We start from the raw sequence: 18,823 nt of genomic DNA, 5'->3' as shown, positions 1-18,823 counted from the left end.
GAATTTTTTGCAAATCGTTTGCGTTCGTTGAACGACTCGAACACCGCCCAAAACAGCTCGAATTTGAGATTGGCGAACAGTTTGAGTCGAACAACGCTCATCTCTACTCACAACTTCATGGATTGTTAGTTCATAGTTCGTAGGTTCCTCTGGAATATTATCTCTATTTCCTTCTTCTCACAATTTATACTGCCTTATACTTTATATCTTACTTTACAACTCACCTTTGTGTTGTAGTAAAAAGGTAATAAAAAGGAGCAAAGGTGTAAAAGAGTGAAAGTAAAGTATCGATGTCACATACCCAAGACTCAAGAAAACAAGATAAATGAGAGAAGAGAGAACGGCTTACAAGAATGGACAACTTCCAACTTCGGGAAAGTATCCAGACCTTCAGCCTGAATGATGGTCCTCGGGGTAATCAGGGATACTCCCGGGTTCTCCTGCAGCTCTTCGGTTACACCGGTCATGGGAAATCCTGCTTCATTAACTCCTGTATATATGTCCTCAATGAGGGAGAAGATTTCATAGAACATGCTAAAGCTGGAGAAACATTTCATGGGGGAGCCATGACCACAGTAAGGAAATCCTACAATCTCACCAAGAACATCACCATAGTGGACAACAGAGGATATAAAAAAATGAACAGCTTTGAAAGAGCGGAAATTTATGCCCAACTGGGTGAGTAAACATCAAAACCATTAATATGGGTGTAAGATTATGGAAATTACGTATCATCATCATATGACAGAGCAGGAGATGGTGATGGTATATGGAGGAGCTAATAGCCATCAGCTGGTAATAACTCGCACAGTGCGATATAGAAGTACTTAGAGGTTAATCAATCTATACATGGCAGCACAGATACTATACATCTGGATGCCTGAATACCACGTTTAACCATGTGTTAAGTAGATCAAAGAGATATGCATATAATACCCTACAAAGTATATATATATATGACGCGCCCCTGGGCCTGAGTCGCGCAGCGTTGCGCACGCGGGAGCCTACCCGGAGCCGGATCAGATGGGGGTAGTAGTCTCGTGGCGGTGACCCGGTCCGTGCCCAGGGAGTCAGACTAAGTGGCAGTCTATTAGCAGTAGATGGTGGATGACTACGCCACCCGTTGAATGCAGCTATGGAGCTGCCGCTGCAGGGCAGACCGCTGAGGCCGGTGGAAGGATGGTGCAGCGTGGATGGTATAACCCCCAACGGGAGGGGTATGGCCTCAGGGCAGCCGACGTGGATGATGGGGGTAGCAGGAACCACTCAGAGACGATGCGGTGTAGTTCAGGGTCTTTACTGGTGACAAAGATAGACCCTCCCGGAGTACTTGCTAGCAATCGGGGCCTGGTCAGTCCTTGAGCAGATGGGATCTCCCCTGGCCAGGCGGAGTTGTAGGCCTTCCCAACTAACTGTACTCTTCTGGCTACCTTGCTAGAGGCGGGTAAAAGTAGCCCACGTCCCTGAGTGTACCGTGTGGTGCTCACCCGTATGGCCGGTGACTCGGGGCCTTCTAATGGCTTCCGCTCCACGATGGCGGTGCTGGTCCCACGCGTGTGACCGTGCCTTCGGGTTTCTGGGCCAGAGGACCTGCAATCCCCTGCCGGTCGGTTTCTGCTGCTGGGTAGAGATTAGTCCCCACAGCCTCGGACTCCGGGTCCGGTGATACTTCTCAGTCAGGGCGAGCTCTGCAGCTGCCAGCCCCTGACTCCTTGTAACACTGCTCCCACAGAGCTCCTGATGTTTCTTCCCATAGCTGCTTCTCTTCTCTGTCTCTACTTCGGGCATGGCCCAGGAGCTGGGCCCATCCGGAGCCACAGCTCCCTGTCAGCCCTCCTGGCTGAACTCTCCCTCTCAACTCTCTAACCCTGCCTCAGCCCCAGTTTTATATAGGGGAAGTTCTTCCCCTCCCAGGACTGGGCAGGAGGTGTGGCATGCATAGGATCCCTGACCAAGAGACCTCCCACCTGCTCTCAGACGTAATATCTCTATCACTGTGGCAACCAGACCCCTGGAGTGTCACATATACACATGTGTCACACGCTGTCACAATGACCACATGGAGTGAGGGACGGAGGCCTCCGCCTCTGGATGCCAGAAATACCACATTTAACCACATGTTAAGCAAATGAAAGAGGTATACATATAGTACCCTAGAAAATATATATATATATATATGTGTCCCACGCTGTCACGGTGGCCACATGGAGTGAGGGACCGAGGCCCTCACCACATGTAGCCAGGTCAACAGGGTGGACATGTTAGCTGTAGAGATGGAGACCGGGATGTGTACATCCTACAGCGTCCATCATATGTTGCAACATATGAATACCAAGTCATATTGCCCAGAACGTGGTATTCTGGCATCCAGATGTATAGTATCTGTGCTGCCATGTATAAATTGATTAACCTCTAGTACCTCTATATCACACTGTGCGTGGACGCCCTGGTAACCGCCCAGTGGGAGGCATGGTTAAAGAGCTGGCGTCTCTTCTATACTGGGAGGGTCATCTGATAATGTGACCACCTACACATCATTTTCGGTTATGTGACTTCCGGTCTTTGCCGGCGGGACCGATACACGCTGCTATAGGTAAATGCTATCTCCTACCAGGATATATAACGGACCTGACATGCATACACAGCATTCCCCTGACGAAGCCGTGTGGGTCACGGCGATACGCGTGGGGTCTTCCTCTCTGCCCTCCGCCTGACGTTATCCAGGTCCCCGTTATTTCCACACTAGCTGGCACTTTAGGTAATCAGTTAGGGTCCTGACAGGACGCTTACTTGTACATACCCCTTTCTAGTGTGGGTTATCTCCCACCTTTGAATGGTATGCAAATTGTGGCTTTATAGCACTTTCTATTATGAAGGTTACTTCATTTGGGCTAGCACTCATTTATGTAATGCATTAACTCATATTGATGTATTTTTTATTATCAAATGGGTCATTGTTTGTGTACACTGTGTACAGAATTATTAGGCAAGTTGTATTTTAGAGGATTATTTTTATTATTGATCAACAACTATGTTCTCAATCAACCCAAAAGACTCATAAATATCCAAGCTTAATATTTTTGGAAGTTGGAGTGGGCTTTTTTTCGATTTGGCTATCTTAGGAGGATATCTGTTTGTGCAGGTAACTATTACTGTGCAGAATTATTAGGCAACTTAATAAAAACCAAATATAATCCCATCTCACTTGTTTATTTTCACCAGGTAAACCAATATCAGCGCACAAAATTTAGAAATAAACATTTCTGACATGCAAAAACAAAAAGCAAAAAAATGAGTGATGAATATAGCCACCTTTCTTTATGATGACACTCAACAGCCTCCATCCATAGATTCTGTCAGTTGCTTGATCTGTTTTCGATCAACATTGCGTGCAGCAGCCACCACAGCCTCCCAGACACTGTTCCCAGAGGTGTACTGTTTTCCCTCCCTGTAGATCTCACCACAGCCTCCCAGACACTGTTCCCAGAGGTGTACTGTTTTCCCTCCCTGTAGATCTCACATTTTATTAAGGACCACAGGTTCTCTATGGGGTTCAGATCAGGTGAACAAGGGGGCCATGTCATTATTTTTTCTTCTTTTAGATCTTTAATGGCCAGCCACGCTGTGGAGTAGTTGGATGCATGTGATGGAGCATTGTCCCGCATGAAAATCATCTTTTTCTTGAACGATACCGACTTCTTCCTGTACCACTGCTTGAAGAAGTTGTCTTCCAGAAACTGGCAGTAGGTCTGGGAGTTGAGCTTCACTCCATCCTCAACCCGAAAAGGTCCCACAAGTTTATCTTTGATGATACCAGCCCATACCAGTACCCCACCTCCACCTTGCTGGCGTCTGAGTTGGAGTGGAGCTCTCTGCCCTTTACTGATCCAGCCTTTGGCCCATCCATCTGGCCCATCAAGAGTCACTCTCATTTCATCAGTCCATAAAACCTTTGAAAAATCAGTCTTAAGATATTTCTTTGCCCATTCTTGACGTTTTATCTTATGTTTCTTGTTCAGAGGTGGTGGTTTTTCAGCCTTCCTTACCTTGGCCATGTCCCTGAGTATTGCACACTTTGTGCTTTTTGATACTCCAGTAACGTTGCAGCTCTGAAATATGGTAAAACTGGTGGCGAATGGCATCTTGGCAGCTTCACGCTTGATTTTCCTCAATTCATGGGCAGTTATTTTGCCCCTTTTTTGGCCAACACGCTTCTTGCGACCCTGTTGGCTATTTGCCATGAAACGCTTGATTGTTCGGTGATCGCACTTCAAAAGTTTGGAAATTTCAAGACTGCTGCCTCCCTCTGCAAGACATCTCACAATTTTGGTCTTTTCAGAGCCGTCAAATTTCTCTTCTGACCCATTTTGTCAAAGGAAAGTGCCTAATAATTAAGCACACCTTATATAGGGTGTTGATGTCATTAGTCAACACCCCTCCTCATTACAGAGATGCCATCACCAGATTTACTTCATTGGTAGTTGGCTCTGAAGCCTATGCAGCTTGGAGTAGGACAACATGTATAAAAAGTATCATGTGATCAAAATACGCATCTGCCTAATAATTCGGCACACAGTATATTTATACTCAAATTTGACTTTATTTTACACATTTTCTGTGCATATATTTATTCATGTGCCATTTATCTAATTGTGTTTTTTCCATGCAGAATTGTGGGGAGCCTTTGAATCACGTATTGTCAGAGTGATTGAGCATTATTCCCCATTTACTATTATAGTTGGATATATTTTGGGGGGCCTACATCACCGCTTAATTATTTGAGATCTGCCATGTGGAGGGCAGTCCGTACGCCAATTTATGGCCTTCTTAAATTGTTTTTAATTTTGTGTGGTCCAATAAACTTTTTTCTCTATTGCTCTATATTGGAGGTGTGCTCGTCTATTATGTAGTGCTTTCTTTTTTCCACAAAATCATGTGTTTCTTCTCTACATGACGTAGCACCCCCTTTTTTGTATTTAGTATCGGTATTGGTGGTGCAACTCCACTCCTTCCTTCTTTTCAATACAACCATCACCATCATGTCCACTTCCCCGTCCCTTGCCACGCGCCTTGTCCATTTTAAATGGAGTGTAATATTTGGCACAATAGCAGGCAAGAGGGAGAGGGAAAAAAATATCCAGGTATCCAGCGGATCTTCATTAAAATATAGCTTTTATTGGAAACATATAAAAGCAGCCATGTCACAAGGACAACACACGGAATACTGATCCACAGAGCATGGTGGTCCCAACGCGTTTCAGCTAGGTGTTAGCCTTAATCATGGGATAAATTCCCTGTGAAGCATAGTAGTATATATAACTGAACATACAAAGGTAACTCCACCTAGGCAAAGGTGGTGAATAACTAATTAGTGAATAGGAGTAAATTTAAAAGTGACATGCTCGTATAACAGAATACATGTTAAAAGTAATGATATTATACCATCGCAGCAAAACAAATCTAAGAAAAGTGTATATATATAAATCATGAAGCAAACAAATAAAAAGTAGAGAGAATATAAGAGAAATATCCTGTGTGAGAGAAAACAAAAAAAGTTTTTTTCCCCTTTTTCTTTTCCTTTCCTTCCTTTTTTGGGAAATCAATTGTTTAGTTTCTACTAGATTATTGTTTATACCAGATAGGGATTAGTTTAAATAACTTTTTTTATTGGAGACAATTGTTTATATTCTGTAAATTTGATGAATTAACCTGCAAATATCTGGGAATTTATTTGGTTAGAAGAATATCTTTCCATCTCGATGAGTTTTTATTCAATATTCTTAGTCATTATAAATATAAAGAGACTCAAAAGATAGGTTTCCAACCGATTAATTTTATGTATTATAGTATTAAATCTTATCTGATGTTCAGACCTTACAATATTCTGGTAACTGATCTAAAAATCCAAAAAGGATTCTCTACTGAGAATTTTCCCTTTATGTTCCCCTCCCCTATATGGTTAATATATTATCTCTATGTAAAATAAGACTGAAATGTCGTGCTTTTCTGGACATAGACGCATGAAATGCAGCGTGTGTGAACACAGCCATAGGAACCTCTTAATGTTGGCCAGGTATCTGAGATATAATTATTTCCTGATAGAGAAGGGCTGGGGGACAAAATTGCTCCAGGAGTAGCTACCTGGGGGCTACAAATTGTAGAGATAGATTTCCAACCCATTGGATTATGTGTATTTTAGTAATCCAATTGTCCTGCACCGCTCCCAGGACATTAACCCCCGCAGCATTTCAGTGGCAAGGGGAGGTGATCGCGATACTCACCTCTCCTGCAGGCGTCCAACGCTGTCTGCCGCGGCTTCCCGGATGCTGCAATGATGACCCGATGTCGTGATGACAACATCCGGGTCACCAGGCAGCAGGAAGATACTTTGGTCATGCGCAGTGCATGACCAAAGTATCTTCTGCATCTGCAGCGCTGACAGCCTGTATAGCACAGGGATGGTGCTGAATTCCTGTGCTATACAGGCGATCAGAATTTAAAAAAAGTGAAAGTCCCATAGTGGGACAAAGAAGAAAAGTAAAAAAGTGTTAAAAAATGAAAAAAAAAAATTGTAAAAATATTAAAAAACAAATAAAAAAAATAATCCACCAAAAATAAAAATATAATGCACCCATCAATAAATATTATTATGAAAAAAAACAAAACAATAAAAATACACATATTTGGTATCACTGTGTCCGGAACGACCTGACCTATAAAAGTATCTCACTAGTTAACCCCTTTAGTGAACACGGCAAAAAAAAAAAAAAAAAACCTAAGCAAAAACAATGCTTTATCATCATACGGCCAAACAAAAAATGGAGTAACACGCGACAAAAAGACGAATGTAATTAAATATAGTACCGCTGAAAACGTCATCTTGTCCCGCAAAAAACAAGCTGCCATACAGCTCCATCAGCGGAAAAATAAAAGAGTTATAGCTCTCTGAATAAAGCGATGCAAAAAAATATTTTTTTCTATAAAATAGCTTTTATTGTGTAAAAGCGCGAAAACATAGAAAAACGATATAAATGTTGTACCGCTGTAAACGTACTGACCCGAAGAATAAAGCTGCCTTATCAATTTTACCACACGCGGAACAGCATAAAAAAAAAACATAAAAACAATTCCGGAATTGTTGGTTTTTGTTTATTCTGCCTCGAAAAAATCAGAATAGAAAGCGATCAAAAAATGTCACGTGTCTGAAAATGGCACCAATAACAACGTCAACTCATCCCGCAAAAAACAAGCCGTCACATGACTCTGTCTGCCAAAATATGACGATATGGCGACTAGTGTTGAGCGCAAGTGCTCGCTACTTGAGTTTGCATCGGGTGCTCTGGTATGCATTGAGTATCGCGGGTGCTCGAGTCTCTGCCCCATATTATTCGCAGCCAAAAAAGCCTCGTGGAGATTGCATGCCATGCACGAGCGATCCCCGCATGTTTTTTTTTGGGTGTCTAATAACCGTGAAACATGCGGGCGGGGACTCGAGCATGTGACTTGAGCACGCATGATACATGGTGTATACCTGAGTATCCGATGCAAACTCAAGTAGTGAGCACTTGTGCTCAAGACTAATGACAAATTATTCAATATGATGACCTAATGTCATCAAATTCTGTGTCATACCTCTGGGTTCAAAATGTTCACTATACCCCTTGATAAAAACCTTGAGGGGTGTAGTTTCCAAAATGGGGTCACTTGTCGGGGGGTTTCCACTGTTTAGGCACATCAGGGGCTCCCAAATGCAACATGGCGTCCGCTCTCAATTTCAGCCAATTTTGCGTTCAAAAAGTCACACAGTGCTCCTTCCCTTCTGAACTCTGCCGTGCACCCAAAAACTGTATTTTCCCCACATATGGGGTATTGGCGTACTCAGGAGAGATTGCACAAAAGTTTTTGGGGTCCATTTTCTCCACTTACCCTTGTGAAAATAAAAAAATTGGGGCTAAAACATCATTTTTGTGGAAAAAGTTTGATTTTTTTATTTCCACGGCTCCATGTTATAAACTTTTGTAAAGCACTTGGGGATTCAGGGTGCTCACCACACATCTATATAAGTTCCCTGAGGGGTCTAGTTTCCAAAATTGTGTCACTTGTGGGGGGTTTCCACTGTTTAGGCACATCAGGGGCACATCCGCTAATTATTCAAGCAAATTTTACATTCAAAAAGTCAAATGGGGCTTCTTTCCTTCCGAACCCTGCCACGCGCCCAAACAGTGGTTTTCCCCCACATATGGGGTGTCTGCTTACTCAGGAGAAATTGCACAACAAACGGCATAGTGCAATTTCTCCTGTTACCTTTATGAAAATGCAAAACTGGGTGCTGAAAAACATTTTTGTTGCAAAAATGTGAAAATTTTATTTTTATGGCTCAATGTTCTAAACTTCTGTGAAGCACTTGGGGGTTCAGGGTGCTCAACACACATCTAGATAAGTTGCTTGAGGGGTCTAGTTTCCAAAATGGTGTAATTTGTGGGGGGTTTCCACTGTTTAGGCACATCAGGGGCAAATCCGCTAATTATTCAAGCAAATTTTACATTCAAAAAGACAAAAGGCACTCCTTCCCTTCCGAGCCCTGCCGTGCGCCCAAACAGTGGTTTTCCCCCACATATGGGGTATCTGCATGCTCAGGGGAAATTGAACAACAAATTTTGGGGTCCATTTTTTCCTGTTACCCCTGAGAAAATAAAAATAAATTGGGTCTAAAGTAACATTTTTATGAAAAAAGTTAAATGTTAATTTCTTTCTTCCACATTCCAAAAATTCCTGTGAAGCACCTGAAGGGTTAATAAAGTTCTTGAATGTGGTTTTGAGCACCTTGTGGGGTGCAGTTTTTTAGAACGGTGTCAATTTTTGGTATTTTCTGTCATAAAGGCCCCTCAAAATAACTTCAAATGTGATGCGGGAAATGTAATTTATTAAATATTTTGTGTGACATATCTCTCTGATTTAAGGGCATAAAATTTCAAATTTTGCAAAATTGCAACATTTTCACCAAATTTCCGTTTTTTTTCACAAATAAACGCAAGTGATATCGAATAAATTTTATCACAATCATGAAGTACAATATGTCACGAAAAAACAGTCTCAGAATCAGGGGGATCCGTTGAAGCGTTCCAGAGTAATTACCTCATAAAGTGACAGTGGTCATTAACGTGCAAACCACCTTGGGTTGTAAACGGGTTAAAGTCCACTCTGTACTCCATCTTGACTGAAAAAAACAGAAATGTAGAAATTTTTACAAATTTATTAAAAAAGAAAAGCTGAAATATCACATGGTCATAAGTCTTCAGACCCTTTGCTCACTATTGAGTAGAAGCCCCTTTTGAGCTAGTACAGCCATGAGTCTTCTTGGGAATGATGCCACAAGTTTTTCACACTTTAATGAGAAAAAACATGAACTTTTTAAAATATACCAAATGGCTGCAATGAAACAAAGAGTGAAAAATTTAAAGGGGTCTGAATACTTTCCGTACGTAGATCTCCTCGAGACTCCGCCTCCAGAGCTTATTGTAAATAACAGGGGGCGTTCCTAAAAACACGTCAGCAGCTGCAGCTCTCACAGCTCTGCTGTATCGTACAGTCTCTTGTGAGATGGAAGCTGAAGATGTGTCAGTTATAATTGCACACAGCTCTGCAGTGAGATCAGGGAGCAGACTGTCACTCATTACATGTCCTACACTGGTAACATCCTCTGACATTTACAATAAGCTCTGGAGTCTCAGTGAGATCTATGTCCTGCACAGAGATCTTAACAGATCATTTACATATAGGAATATTGTGGATTTCTCTGGAATAAGTCATCAGATCACAGATATCATTGTGCCACTTTATTCTGCTTCCTATGACCTACATGTACACATAGACAGTTTTGGTGGCTCAATACTACTGAGAGATTCTGCCATGTAGTGACTAGGGACTATGGGCACCTATCTGATCCCTTGAACTAAGGGGCGCCCTAGTCTATCCCTGTCCCTCGGATTACCCCGAATGGTGGATACGCCGGGGTCACGTACCTTGCTGTGCTCCTATCTTAAAATTAATCCTTTCCCTCCCCCACCCAGGGAGGTGTGAGGTTGAAGTGTATAGAATTGCACTAACCAGAGAGACAGGGAAGATGGACAGGGAAGAAAGAAAACTACAATCATACAAATATATTCACAAAACAACAGAGTGGAAAACAGAGTAGGGACAGGAAGGAGAAACCAAATAGGAGAAGATGAGGATAAACATGCAAACCTATTGCAAGCAGAAATCTCCTGAACAACTCTCCAACCGCCAACTTCAAACACTGAATTTCACCTCCAACACATAACCAGGAAGTAGCACTATCACTGGCAATTCCCAAGTGCCAGTGGCGAGCATATACCAGCTCCTATTATATACCAGAGGAGAGTGTCCAGCACCGGACAGTTGTGGCAATTCAGGATGAAGAGCTCCAGGAGATCAACTGAACTGCTTGACAGAGCAAGGGAAATCTGCACTGGTTAATAGGATGGTGAAGCAGGAGTTTGTGTATCCAGACGCTGCAATCTTCTGGTCCCTCTCTTTCCTCATGACAGATTCCCTTCACTTTTTACTCCATCCTTTATTTGCAACTTTTCTTGAGACTTTTAAAAAAGTTTAATTTAAAAAATCTGGCTTCAACCTGCTTTACATAGCTAAGCATGCATACTTTCCACCCACTTTAAAAAAGTGTCGAAATTGATGTAAAATAGCAAGAAGTCACAAGTATGAAAGAACCTGGAGCACAGTTGTTCCAGGTTGTGTCATGTTTAAGAAAAATGTGTGACTTTATGTAAGTTTACACCACTGTCACGAAAAACACTTGGTCAGACCTTGCAGCCCTCTGGCGCCCCCTTATTCTGCTGGTCAAACACGGTATTGACCGAGGATAAGAACGGGCGCAGCTGCTCTAATTTATGTCGACTATTGTGGCACATCATATGACAGGACGTATATATACCACCAGTTCCTTCCAGGAACGTATATATGCCTCCGTCCAGCCACACTCAAACCACAATATCACATAAATACTGGTATACTGCCACCACCGATCGCTTAACAGGTGGATCGGGTACCCGCTAGGTAACGTGAATTAGCGGGTGAGGAACGTGTTTGCTCGACATAGGACAAGAAGAACGAAACGAAGCTGGTAAATAATAATGATTTACTCCCGAAAGTGGGCAGTGTTTACAAAAGATATACAAGATATTATAAAAGAGACAATTTACATATATGCATACAACAGTTATTAAAATAAAAGGGATAAGTAATAGCAAAACCTGCACCACGAGGTGATGGTCTCAGATTCTGTGGGGGGGGGCGGCTCCCTGGAAATTAGGTGTGATTCCTCCACGCAGCGAGGAGTGCATGCGTCTGACGTCTCTGGGTAGAATGAAGTAAAATGTCTGTTCTGGTTTTTAGTAAGTGGCCAAAACACTAGGAGACACCCATGTTGTTTACCTCACACGGGGGCTTGGTTTTGTGAACCCACCCAGCTGCCTAAGACATAAAAATCCTTCAGATTTCATATCTTGGCTTGGGGGGGTCCCACATCCAAGATGAATACATCATGTATGCCGTCACCAATATTCATGAAGATGGATATCAAATATGATATTTATATGACGTTCAGAAACTCAGAACCCATTTCCTGGGTTTCCGGTGGTTTCCCAGTTATGTAAGATATACCATCATAATCGGAAAAAGGTGAACATTCCAAAAATGTGGTCCCTGTGTTTGTGACAGTCATGGGCATTATTAAAATCGACATTAAAAGTTTGTACAGTTAGACAATAGGATTTTGGAGGGGATTTCCAGTTTAGACCAGAATGCTTGTTCTTTGGGCTGAAGTTTTCTGGCGGTTATAAAAATTCCTGGTTTGGGGGAAAGCAAGAGTGAGTTCTGTGTACGACCCTTCTAAATGAGCAGGGGGTGGAGATTTAAGACATCTCTGGCTGTCCTTTTAACATTTTTAAAACTAGGACAAAAATAAATTTTGCCTGACACCTCCCCCTTTTTAGACTGTGCTATGGAGGTAGGACCTTCTGATACTCCTCCAAGCGTATCTCTTGAGGCTCCCCTCGCCGGGACAACCCATCAACATTGCCATGCTCGTTGCCTTTGCGGTGTTGAACGGTAAAGTTAAACTGCTGGAGGGTGAGGCTCCAGCGTAACAACCTTCCGTTGGCACCGGACATGGTGTGCAGCCAACTCAGGGGGTTGTGGTCAGTCACGACAGTGAAGGGGCGCCCGTACAAGTAAGGCTGTAAACGGTTGAGGGCCCATACAATGGCCAGGCACTCCTTCTCTATGGTGGAATATGCCACTTCCCTCGGCAGCAGTTTCCGACTTAGGTACAACACGGGGTGTTCTTGGTTCCCCGAGTCGACCTGGCTGAGTACAGAACCGAGGCCAAACTCACTGGCGTCGGTCTGTACGAAGAGTGGCCGTGTGCCATCGACCGCCTTTAGCACAGGAGAGCTGCTCATGGCAGTCTTCAAAGCCCGAAAGGCCACCTCGCATTCATCTGTTCATTTGACTGAATGGGGTAGGCTCCTCCTGGTGAGGTCTGTCAAGGGCTTCGCAAGGCTACTATAGTCTTGTACAAAGCGTCTATCGTACCCTGCAGTGCCCAAGAAGGACTGCACCTGCTTCTTGGTCCTGGGGGTGGGCCAGGACACTATAGCGTCCACCTTCACAGGCTCTGGCTTCAGAGTACCCCCACCTACCCCGTGCCCCAGGTAGTGGACCTCGTTCATGCCCATCTGGCACTTTCCTGGCTTGATGGTCAAGCCCGCCTGGTGAATGCGCCCGAGCACCTGCTGCAGATGCTCGAGGTGATCCTCCCAGGTGGGACTGAAGATGGCAATGTCATCCAGGTACGCCACTGCGTACCTCTCCAGTCCCTGGAGCAGGTGGTTGACCATTCGCTGGAAAGTGTCAGGGGTATTTTTCATGCCAAAAGGCATGACCGTGGATTCATACAATCCGAAGGGGGTGATAAAGGCGGACTTCTCCTGGGCCCCGGGGCTCAAGGGAATCTGCCAATATCCCCGACTCAGATCCATAATGGAGAGATAGCTCGCGCTGGCTAACCGTTCCAGCAGCTCCTCAATGCGTGGCATTGGTTGTGCGTCAGAGGCTGTGATAGCGTTGAGCCCCCTGTTGTCCACACAGAACCTGGTGGTCCGGTCCTTCTTTGGCACCAGGACTACAGATGAGGCCCACGCGCTCTTGGACCGCTTAATCACCCCCAACTTCAGCATCTCCTCAACCTCCTGGCGCATGACATGCTGCACCTCGTCGGAGATTTGATAGGCTGTCCGCCGGAGTGGGGCATGATTCCCGGTGTCCACTTCATGGACCGCCACTTCAGTCCTGCCAGGCAGGTTGATGAACACTGCTTGGAAGGGTTTCAGCACTGCTCGAATCTGAGACCTCTTGTCTGCGGATAGCAAGGCGCTTATCTCTACATCCTCTAGGGACCCGCTGGCCTTTGCTTGGGCGAGCATGTTCTCGGGCAGGCTGCAGACAGGCTGCAGACTGGTAGGACACAGGCTTCACATTCTTGATGAGCCTTCATCATATTAACGTGAAAAGCCTTCCGCCTACCCCGCGCGTGGTCAAGAGTGATCACGTAGGTGACCGGGTTGAGCTGTTGGTGAATGACTTACGGGACTTCCCAGGCCGCCTGAAGCTTGTCCTTTGGTACGGGGACCAGCACCCACACCTTCTGACCCTCCTGGTAGGTCCGCTCTCGGGCGTTCTGGTCGTACCAATGCTTCTGGCCAGCCTGGGCTTGCGCCATGTTGTCATGCACCAACTGCGTCAAGGTCTGCATCTTGTCACGGAAGCGCATGACATACTCCACGATGGACACTCCTGGGGAGCTCGACTCTTCTTCCCAGAATTCCCTTATCAACCCAAGGGGTCCTTGGACACGCCTACCATACAGGAGCTCAAAGGGGGAGAACCCTTCGAGGCCTGTGGAGCCTCTCTATAAGCAAATAACAGGTTTGGGAGGTAATGCTCCCAGTCGCGTCCCTGGGTCTCGACCAGCATTTTTAACATCTGTTTGAGGGCACCGTTGAATCGCTCACACAAACCATTGGTTTGGGGATGATACGCACTCGATGCCAGATGCAGCACCTGCATTTTCTTACAGAGGGCCTCCATTAAGCGAGACATGAACTGGGTCCCCTGGTCGGTAAGCATCTCCCTGGGAAAGCCTATTCGCGAAAAGATGGCCAAGAGGGCGTCCGCAACCTTATCCGCCCTAATTGAGGACAGGGCTACAGCCTCTGGATACGGGTAGCATAGTCTACTACGGTAAGGATGAAACGTTTTCCAGAGCTGCTGGGTATGGCCAGTGGTCCCACAATTAGAGATGAGCGTTGTTCTACTCGAACTGTTCGCCAATCTCAAATTCGAGCTGTTTTGGGCGGTGTTCGAGCCGTTCGGCGAACACGAACAATTTGAGAAAAATTCGGCTGTTCGAGGTTATGTTCGATAACTGTTCGTGCACCAAAATCATAACTGGATTTTTTCTCAGTAATGATGAAAATTAATGTTAATACGCAGTTTGAGTGTACAGCGGGGCGGGGGGAGGGGCAGGGGATGGATCTCTGCAGGAATAATGAAGATCTCCATTTTTTTTTCTCTTTCCCGCATTTGCAGTGGGGAGGTGCAATCTGTCAGCCTATCAGCAGCGCACACACGGAGCGAAGTGCTTTTTTTCACACAAGCAAGGGCATGTGTCATTGGCAGTGTATGTCACATGTCCTTGCCCTATAAGACCAAGCCATTTTCCCCGTCGCCACCATTTTCTCACTGCTGCAGCTGCGTGTTAGACGGCACCGCTGTTGCTGTGTGCGCTATACCTTGTTAATTTCAAGCCAATTTTCGCACAAATATACAGATAGCTTGGGAGTAGGGAATAGTTGTGATTGCAGTCCTTTTAAGGACTAGGTTACAGCATTTCCTACGACTTTTATCAGGCAGGTCTGTGCTCTTAAATAGATAGATTGTGGGAGTAAAGACTAATTGTAATTGCAGTCCTTTTCAGGACTAGGTTACATCAGTTCCTATCAGTTTTTGCCAGGCAGGTCTGTGCCAGTGCTGTGCAAGTTTTTTTCACAGCATTTGGCTGAATCTAGCAAAGCTAATCCTTTTTGGCCTATTGCAGAGTGTGTTAGTCAGTGGAGTAGCCTATCTGTGTTGCAAGATATAACACCTGTGTATAGAATACCAATTTTTTTACTGCACCTAGTGAAGTAAAATCTTTTGGGCATAGAATCATTCTATTAGTCCATCTATACTGACCTCCATCAGGTTGCAAACTGAATATAATTTTTTTCTGCATCTAGCTCTGAAAAAATATTTGGGCTTCTAGCGGTGTGTGGGACTTGGTCTATTAGTCCATCTATACTGACCTCCATCAGGTTGCAAATTCAAAATAATTTTTTTCTGCATCTAACCCAGCCAATAGTTTTGGCCTAATACCACAGTTTGGCCACTCAGCTCTGCTCGGTTTTCATCCATTGTTTTTTTGTGCAAACAACTCCAGAGTTGTGAATTAGTTAACCACCAAAATGAGTGGAAAAAGGCCTGCTGCTGGTGGAAAGGGGAATAGGCGTGTTGGGAAGGGGAAAAAAGGTTGTGTCCGTGGGGTAGGTGTTAAAGCAACAGTAACATCTGCAGAAGAAAGACCATCTTCCAGCCAAACTAAAATGTCTACTTCTTTTAGCGGACAATGTGATAAGATCCCTTTCTTATGGCCACGCCAATCGCTACAAATTCCAGATGAGGCACAAAAACAGCAGGTGCTTCAACGGATATCAAGTGCTCCTTTAAGTGGGCTCTCCTCCACATCAACTTCAACATCACAAATACTCCAGTCCTCAAAGGTGTCACCCCAATCGCACTTGCTTCCTCACAGCTCCCAAATCTCCAGCTGCCCGTCTGAGTATGAGGTAGAACAGATGGTTGAGTCTGCAGAGCTGTTTACTCATACTATAGCCTGGGAATCAGAGGTCGACTCCAGCGCTTCTGTGAATCCAGACGAGGAAATGATCTGCACTGATGCCCAGAATCTTTATGAGTCGGATCCAGGACCAGACGCAGAAGGTTCTGACCATAATGTAGACCCTCATTCCCAAACTGTAACTCCTGTTGGTGGAGACAATGAGGAAGACGATGATAAGACTCAAATACCTGATTGGAGCGACAACTTTAGTTTTTTGTCAGGGCAGGAACAGGTTGGCTCTGAGGACGACGGGTGTGATAACGCACAGGGTGATGATGATGAGGTCGAAGATCCCACTTACTGTCAACCCACAGTCAGCCAAGAGATGAGGTCAGCAGAGGAGGTGGAGGAAGATGCTAGTGACGACGAGGTCAGGTTGCGCCTTCCTGGACAGAGACGTAGTACTGGAAGCACGTCAACAACTGCATCCTCAAACACAACTCTGCCTCTCACCACAAGTCGTGGTGGCTCTTCAGGTCGCATGGGTGCTAAGCCTTGCATAGCCTGGGCATTTTTTCAGATCGATAAAGATGACCCAACTTGTGTTATCTGTAACATTTGTCAGCAAAAGCTAAGTAGAGGCCAAAAAATACATAGTTTGAGTACTTCATGCATGAACCGGCACATGGACATGAAGCATAAGTTGCAGTGGGAAGCTCAGTGTGCTACAATGCTGCCTAGCCGGCCGGGCCAATCACCGTCTGCCATATCTTGTGCATCCGCGGCCTCTTCATCCTCTGTGACTGGGGGGACAGCAGTCACACCTGTTTTGGGGCGCAGACCTGCCACCTCTTTACCCGCAACAGCCAGCGTGATTGGCAGGTCATCATTTTCTTTGGAGGTGGTAACACCAGCTGGTGTTGAGCGCTGTCCGACATCGATAGCACCACCTTTGGATCAAGGCAACCTAACATGTCCGCCTGCATCTTCCTCACAGACCGGCAGTTTGCCGGGGACACCCTTATCAACCCCGTCTAAGCACAATAGCCAGCCCTCGGTCCCTCAGATGTGGACAAGTAAAAGACCATTTCCTCCTAGCCATGAGAAAGCTAAGAGGTTGAATTTCACCATCTGCAAGCTCTTGGCTACAGAAATGCTGCCTTTCCGCCTGGTGGACACAGAGGATTTTCGAGACCTTATGTCCGTCGCAGTGCCCCAGTACCAGATGCCCAGTCGGCACTACTTCTCAAAGAAAGGTGTGCCTGCGCTCCACCAGCATGTCGCACACAACATCACCGCTTCTTTGAGAAACTCTGTGTGTGACAGGGTGCATTTCACCACAGACACTTGGACGAGTAGGCATGGACAGGGGCGTTACATGTCGCTGACTGGGCACTGGGTAACTATGGTGACAGCAGGACAAGGGGCTGCTGTCCAAGTCTTGCCGTCCCCACGAGTTGTGCGTCAATCCTCTTTATGTCAAAGTTCCTCCACTGCTTCTGCCTCCTCAACCTCCTCTCGGTCTTCCACCTGCACCCAAAGTCTGTCTGGTCATGCCACAAGCTTTCTAACTGCGCAGAAGGGATCCTGCACACCTCCTTACTATGCTGGCAGTAGGGCTCAACGTCATCAGGCGGTTTTTACATTGAAATGTCTGGGAAATGTGAGTCACACAGCTGAGGAGTTGTGGTCAGCTCTGGAGAACCAATTTCATGAATGGTTGTCTCCACTGGACCTGAAACCAGGGAAGGCCGTGTGCGACAATGCTGCAAACCTGGGTGCGGCCCTTCGCCGGGGCAATGTCACACACGTGCCTTGTATGGCTCACGTGTTGAACCTGGTTGTCCAGCAATTTTTAGCCCACTATCCCAGACTAGATGGCCTTCTGCAGAGGGCACGGTCGCTGTGTGCTCACTTCCGCCGTTCGCATCCCGCAGCTCAGCGACTTACATCTCTACAGAAGTCGTTGGGCCTGCCACTTCACCGGCTAAAATGTGATGTGCCTACCCGGTGGAATTCAACTCTGCACATGTTGCAGCGACTGTAGCAGCACCGACAAGTCCTGGTGCAATACGTTCTGACGTATAGCCTGGGCCAACGAGATCCAGAGGTGGGGCAAATCACGCTGGAGGAGTGGTCTCAGATCAGGGACCTATGCACCCTTCTGCACAGTCTTGAAATGGCGACGAAGATGTTTAGTGCTGACGATGCCATTATCAGCATGACTATTACGGTGATTTACATGCTGGAGCACATGTTAAACAGAATTCGGAGTCAGGTGGTGGCACAAGAGGAGGTGGAGGAAGTAGAGGAGGAGGAGTTGTATGCGGAAGGGCTAACATCTGCAAGGTCCAGACGGTCGGCAGCACCAAGGCGGCAGGCATGTGAGGGTGGGGGAGATGGTTTTACCAGGGTGCATGGTAGCAGCCAAACTAGTGAGGAAGGTGCAGGAGCCCAGGAAGAAGTGGAGGACGAACTGATGGAAGACTCATCAGATGAGGGAGACCTTGATCACATTTCTGTTGTGCGAGGTTGGGGGGAGAGGACAGAGGAAGGAAGCATGATTGTTACCTCGCCACCAACACAACAGGGACTTGGTGCTCCTGGATGCGCAACACACATGAGTGCCTTCTTGCTGCACTACCTGCAACATGACCCTCGAATTGTGAGAATTAGAAATAATCCTGACTACTGGGTTGCCACACTGTTAGATCCCCGGTACAAAAGTAAATTTGCAGAAATTATTCCTGCCATAGAAAGGGATGCACGCATGCAGGAGTATCAGCAGAGACTGTTGCAGAATCTTACATGTGCTTTTCCACAAAATACCAGTGGTGCACGTAGTGA

At 45.6% G+C, this 18,823-nt stretch overlaps 1 protein-coding gene across 1 annotated transcript in view; it reads left to right on the top strand.

Moving 5' to 3' along the window:
* The first annotated feature begins 255 nt into the window (after positions 1–255).
* Positions 256–18,823, top strand: part of LOC141161281 (uncharacterized) — a 125,151-nt gene continuing 106,583 nt past the window's right edge. The window contains exon 1 of the mRNA XM_073646084.1: positions 256–678. Within this exon, the coding sequence (XP_073502185.1) occupies positions 354–678 (325 nt within the window). The 5' untranslated portion in view covers positions 256–353. The remainder of the gene's footprint in view (positions 679–18,823) is intronic.

The sequence above is a fragment of the Phyllobates terribilis genome, unplaced genomic scaffold, assembly GCF_046119375.1.
Source record: "Phyllobates terribilis strain yellow unplaced genomic scaffold, ASM4611937v1 Scaffold_9__5_contigs__length_417890890, whole genome shotgun sequence".
Classification (NCBI taxonomy): Eukaryota; Metazoa; Chordata; class Amphibia; order Anura; family Dendrobatidae; genus Phyllobates; species Phyllobates terribilis.
This window is presented reverse-complemented; position numbering and strand designations above follow the sequence as displayed.